The following is a 6,211-nucleotide window of genomic DNA, read 5'->3' on the forward strand; positions in this document are numbered from 1 at the left end:
CCCTCCGTCTCCTCTCCTCTCTCCGTCTCCTCACCTCTCATCTCTCCGTCTCCTCACCTCTCCCCTCCCCCCATAGGTAGACAGAAGAGAAGGTACTGTCATCCTTTGGTCAGACGGTCGGTTCTGCTGTTGGAAATTGAAAGTAGACATTTGATACCACTTCTATCACGGCCTGTCCTGGGGATGGTGTGACGGTATGAGATTTTTTTCTGTTTTTTTTCTTTCTGTTTTTCGGAGTTTTTTGTGTTTTCTTCCTCCGGTTGTGTTGAATGAGGGATGTGGTGGTGGTGGTGATAATAATGAGTTAGGTGACCACACACACACACACACTAGACCGCTCATCATCCACGCCTGAAAACACATCCACTAAAGCCAAGGGCGGCACCTTAATACATACATACATACATACACACACACACATACATACATACACACATACATACACACATACATACATACATACATACATACATACACACACACACATACATACATACATACATACATACATACATACATACACACATACATACTAGTAATACATGTTCACTACAACACTAGTACTACATGTTCACTACAACACTAGTACTACATGTTCACTACATCGCCAGTACTACATGTTCACTACAACACAAGCCCTACATCACTATAACACACACTCACAAATTCCAACCTAACTAAACAGGTATTATATTCGTTCAACCCCAAATTTTGAGTTGAGGTCCATGGGTACTTGGGAAGTGATCGGCCAAAATATTAACATGGAAGCTGTGCGCGATCTGTACTGGGACGAGGTGGAGAATCTGGTTCAAAACAACATTTGCGTTTTAGGGACAGGAACACATGGCACAGCCTACTTAGTTCGGTGGGGTGGGGAGACGGCAGTCCTGAAGGTTGCCCATAAGTCTCATGCTGTAAGAAGTTTTTGGCAAGAAACTGAAGCCTTGTTTCGTCTCGACGGGGCCGGTGGAGCACCAAGGGTCACCGGCTTCTGTAATGATCCACCAGCTATTCTGCAAGAGTTCAAGGGCCTCGTCACCTTGGAAGACATCTTAAACCAGCTACATGACGAGCGGGAGACTCGATACAACTTGATAGAGGTGGGTCTGCGGATCGGGGAGCAGCTTGAAGACTTTCACCGATCTGGTCTCATCCACAATGACCTAAAGAGAGACAACATCCTCGTCCACGGGTCACCATCCAACCCACAAGTCAGTATTATTGACGTGGGTTTGGCCTGTTACTCACACGAGAACATTAGGTGTAACAGTGATCCCAACAAATTCCCCTGGATGGCCCCCGAGGTGTGTCTGGGCCAAGAGAGCACCAGGGCCTCGGACACATACTCCTATGGGGTTTTATTGTCCAAGTTGGCCGTCAAGGCACCCGGCTACCACCCAGACGTGTTTGCCCTCGCCCTCCAAGCCACGGAGTACAACCCTTATCACCGCATATCTCTGCCGAGCCTTCTTCATCGTCTCCGGGGACTCCTTCGCCACAACCAAGTAAACGTCACGCAACACCCCATCCAAGTGGTTATGCCTCAGCCCCGGTTTATACTCCCACCTATGCCACGACCCACCCAGTACCTGGTCTCACTGTATCAGGTCAACTGAGTGGCGTCTCTCTTATGAAGTTCAAGCTCCTTATAAGTGCTCTGTTAAGTTTATTCTTCACCCAAACTGTAAAACCCAAATCCAAACACACACCATCTCTTAAAAAATATCTTTTGTCTAGGTATTAATATACAGTATCTTGTAATACCAACTTTATATACCCGCTTTTATTGTACCGCCAAAACCGTTTATTATGTAGATAGATAAGAAATTACCATTGCAAAAAATATGTTTGCAAACTAGACATAATCCTGACAGCTCTGTCCTCTTGTTCCACCTTACCCATGTTATACTGCTTCCCTCCCTTTCCACATTTAGTTTTTTTTTTAAATTTCCTCTAAATTATGTATATACTTATAATATAAATGTAAAAAAATAAAAATAAAATAAATATCGAAGTGATAACCGTGGTAACATGTTGTTATTACCACCATGCTATATGAACTATTCCAGATGATACTAAATGTTACATAATACTTCCTTGAGATAAATGTACAGTATATATCAGGGGCAGGTCAGGCTCTTAACTGGCTCAGCCATGTTAATATTGTGATTTTTTTAATCGACTCTGTATCTGTGTTCTTCTGGCTAAATAAACTGTTTCAATATCAATATCTTACACACACACATTATAAGGTACAGTCGCTAAAACAACTATCTGTGCAGGTGGGGGTCGATATGCTCCGAAATTTTACGTGCTACTAGTGACAGCCCTCATATACCAAAACTTATCGTCCATGGTCTCATAGTTTCCCACAAAGTATGCACAGATAGTTGTTTTAGCTACTGTATAATTGCATCTATCTATATAAAACAAAGAAGTATGTCTGTGTGTGTGTCCGCACGAGAATCTCGGAAACTACTTTACCGATCTGTAGTGATGATGGATGGTGTTATATGTAGTGATGATGGATGGTGTTATATGTTGTGATGATGGATGATGGGTGGTGTTTATGAGTGATGATGGATGGTGTTATATGTAGTGATGATGGATGTTATGTAGTGATGATGGACGTTGTTATATGTAGTGATGATGGATGGTGTTATATGGAGTGATGATGATGGTGGTATATGGAGTGATGATGGATGGTGTTATATGTAGTGATGATGGATGGTGTTATATGTAGTGATGATGGATGGTGTTATATGTAGTGATGATGGGTGGTGTTATATGTAGTGATGATGGATGGTGTTATATGTAGTGATGGATGGTGTTATATGTAGTGATGATGGATGGTGTTATATGTAGTGATGATGATGGTGTTATATGTAGTGATGAGGGATGTGTTATATGTAGTGATGATGGATGGTGTTATATGTAGTGATGATGGATGGTGTTATATGTAGTGATGATGGATGTGTTATATGTAGTGATGATGGATGGTTATATGTAGTGAAGATGGATGGGGTTATATGTAGTGAGATGGATGGTGTTATATGTAGTGATGATGGATGGTGTTATATGTGGTGATGATGGATGGTGTTATATGTAGTGATGATGGGTGGTGTTATATGTAGTGATGATGGGTGGTGTTATATGTAGTGATGATGGATGGTGTTATATGTAGTGATGATGGATGGTGTTATGTAGTGATGGATGGTGTTATATGTAGTGATGATGGATGGTGTTATATGTAGTGATGATGGATGGTGTTATATGTAGTGATGATGGATGGTGTTATATGTAGTGATGAAGGATGGTGTTATATGCAGTGATGATGGGTGGTGTTATATGTAGCACAGAACCTCAACTCAATGCTGAATAAATAATAATCTCTCTCTCTCTCTCTCTCAACATCATCACCATTGTAAGCTCCTCCACAATGATGTCTCCAGTGAAAATAGGCAAAATCTTACTAATTGTGACAGCTCAAGGAAGCAGTCATCGAGACGCCGAAGGGCAAATATGACCTCATAAATCCTTTCTCAGACAATATCATCAGTGTGGGCAGAAGTCATGTTGTGTTAGCGGGTTTTGGAAGAAGTGAGGCCAATTAAGTCCCAATTCGTCCCGGGTGCAGATGTTGGCCGGTGTTCAACTAATGATCTTTGGTGCAGCAACTTTTAGTGTATATGCTGGGTGAAATTCTCCCGTTGGCCATATCCACGGAATTCATCTTGTAGTGTTTTTAATTGTGTCAGTTATCGAAGTAAGTTTCACGATGGAGCGATTTAAGTATCTTGGTGATAAAATCTGGTATGTCTGTCTGTCTGAAGTGGAACCTAACTCTGTCTCTCACTTATTAAAAAACAAACATAGCAAGTGTGTTTTTTTCCCTGTTTGCCAGTGATCTACACACACACACACACACACACACAGTAAGTAGAGCAGAGTGGTGGTGGGGGTAACGTGATGACAACAACGCCTTACCGACCCTCTCCCGATGACAGTGACCCTCTTCGTGTTTATGACCTCACGAATTCGTCTAGTTTTCCAGGTGTACTGCGGGCGGCGAGGTAGAGAGTGGAAGTCGTTTAGTCGTGTCAGCGATGGTGGTGTTCGGGCGTCAGTGGTGGTGTTGATGGCAGGGTAAAGCTGGTGAAGTTGTCGTCTGCCTGTGGGTGGGGCAACGCTGGTGTGATGGTTGACTGCCTGTGGGTGGGGCAACGCTGGTGTGGTGGTTGACTGCCTGTGGGTGGGACAACGCTGGTGTGGTGGTTGACTGCCTGTGGGTGGGCAACGCTGGTGTGATGGTTGACTGCCTGTGGGTTGGGCAACGCTGGTGTGGTGGTTGACTGCCTGTGGGTGGGGCAACGCTGGTGTGGTGGTTGACTGCCTGTGGGTGGGGCAATGCTGGTGTGGTGGTTGACTGCCTGTGGGTGGGGCAACGCTGGTGTGGTGGTTGACTGTCTGTGGGTGGGGCAACGCGCTGGTGTGGTGGTTGACTGCCTGTGGGTGGGGCAACGCTGGTGTGGTGGTTGACTGCCTGTGGGTGGGGCAACGCTGGTGTGATGGGGTTGACTGCCTGTGGGTGGGGCAACGCTGGTGTGGTGGTTGACTGCCTGTGGGTGGGGCAACGCTGGTGTGATGGGGTTGACTGGCTGTGGGTGGGGCAACGCTGGTGTGGTGGTTGACTGCCTGTGGGTGGGGCAACGCTGGTGTGATGGGGTTGACTGCCTGTGGTGGGGCAACGCTGGTGTGATGGGGTTGACTGCCTGTGGGTGGGGCAACGCTGGTGTGGTGGTTGACTGCCTGTGGGTGGGGCAACCCTGGTGTGATGGGGTTGACTGCCTGTGGGTGGGCAACGCTGGTGTGGTGGTTGACTGCCTGTGGGTGGGTGGTGTGATGGTTGACTGCCTGTGGGTGGGGCAACGCTGGTGTGGTGGTTGACTGCCTGTGGGTGGGGCAACGCTGGTGTGGTGGTTGACTGCCTGTGGGTGGGGCAACGCTGGTGTGGTGGTTGACTGCCTGTGGGTGGGACAACGCTGGTGTGGTGGTTGACTGCCTGTGGGTGGGGGAGCGCTGGTGTGGTGTGGTGTTTTCAGGCTTCCAGTTGCGCCATCGTACTCACAAAGCCATAGATGGTGGTTTTGGGATGTCATCTGAAGACTAGACACCCCTCTCTTTTTCACCTGAAGATTAATCACCCAAACACCTTTCTTACCGTAACCCCCTCTAGGTAACGTTAGGGTGGTTAATCTTCAGGTAAAAATAAATTTGTTGTGTTTAATGTTCAGATGACTTCTATTTATTTAAATTTATTGTTGTTTTGAATTTGTTGTGGGATTTATTTTCCTGTTGCAAATATATTCAAATCAGCAGGGTTTTTTTTTACAATTTTGTGACACTTCAGCTAGATTTTTTTTTAGCGAGCAAAGATGTATATTATAAGATTATTTTGTAGCTATAGTCTTAAATAGCATGGATACGTAATATGTCAAGCCTTAAGAAACTGTCGTAAAGGTTTGAGATTTTCCATAGTAAGTAATGTTGTGGATTACAATTAGCAGGAAAAGTTTATATTTCAAGGAATAAAAGACTCCAATTCTCATGTTTCTACTCAAGAGATGAGACGTAAGACGGCACAACTGCGTCAACAAGAGGAGGCAACTGATGTCATGGTCATTGTTGGTGGCTGTCAGACACGAGAATGTGCTGTGTAAGGTCTCATGTATTTGGATAAGGTCACTGCTCGCTCGCTCCCTCCCTCATGCTTCAAGACCCCAAAACCCAGAGATGCTATGTTGGGTAGACAAGTGGAAGTCGAATTATTGCATTACCTGTGGTTGTGTCGACGGGGTGTGTGGCAACACTGATTCTCGCCTAGTGTTGCCAGTTACGTCGACTAGGGGTGAAAAAAACTGACCTTTCTCGTGAAGGGTGAGGTGGGCAGCGTTTGATCAGGTGCATAGAGTTGGGTGGAGAGGGAAATGCGCGTGGTTTTTTTTTTTTTTTTTACCTACGCCAAGACAGGACTCGGGGCGTTGGCAGGGCGTTCAGCTAGGTCACTCGTCTTTGTTTCTGAACCCAATAAAAAAAGAAACAGGTTAAGGTAACTTTGCCAAACTTGTTACCGAAAGTAGTTATCTTATGTCCTACACATTCATACCATCCCAACACGTTCCTGGCTTATAATGAAAGCACCCTCACTGCC

General features: G+C 45.3%; 1 protein-coding gene across 1 annotated transcript; it reads left to right on the plus strand.

Annotated features, from left to right (window-relative positions):
* Positions 1-725: 725 nt before the first annotated feature.
* LOC121879513 (tyrosine-protein kinase Yes-like) lies at positions 726-5,720 on the plus strand. Its single transcript, XM_042386171.1, has 2 exons — positions 726-1,505; positions 5,565-5,720. Exons 1-2 carry the CDS (start codon positions 726-728, stop codon positions 5,718-5,720), a joined length of 936 nt encoding a protein of 311 aa, XP_042242105.1.
* The last annotated feature ends 491 nt before the right edge of the window (positions 5,721-6,211 follow it).

The sequence above is a fragment of the Homarus americanus genome, unplaced genomic scaffold (genome assembly GCF_018991925.1).
Source record: "Homarus americanus isolate GMGI-L3 unplaced genomic scaffold, GMGI_Hamer_2.0 scaffold32340, whole genome shotgun sequence".
Taxonomy (NCBI): Eukaryota; Metazoa; Arthropoda; class Malacostraca; order Decapoda; family Nephropidae; genus Homarus; species Homarus americanus.

Bases quoted from the DNA above. Each gene is read 5' to 3' on its own strand.
- LOC121879513 (XM_042386171.1), top strand. From the start codon at position 726: ATGGGTACTTGGGAAGTGATCGGCCAAAATATTAACATGGAAGCTGTG. The intron at 1,506-5,564 runs GTAAACGTCACG...GATTACAATTAG, and splicing joins GACTCCTTCGCCACAACCAA to CAGGAAAAGTTTATATTTCA.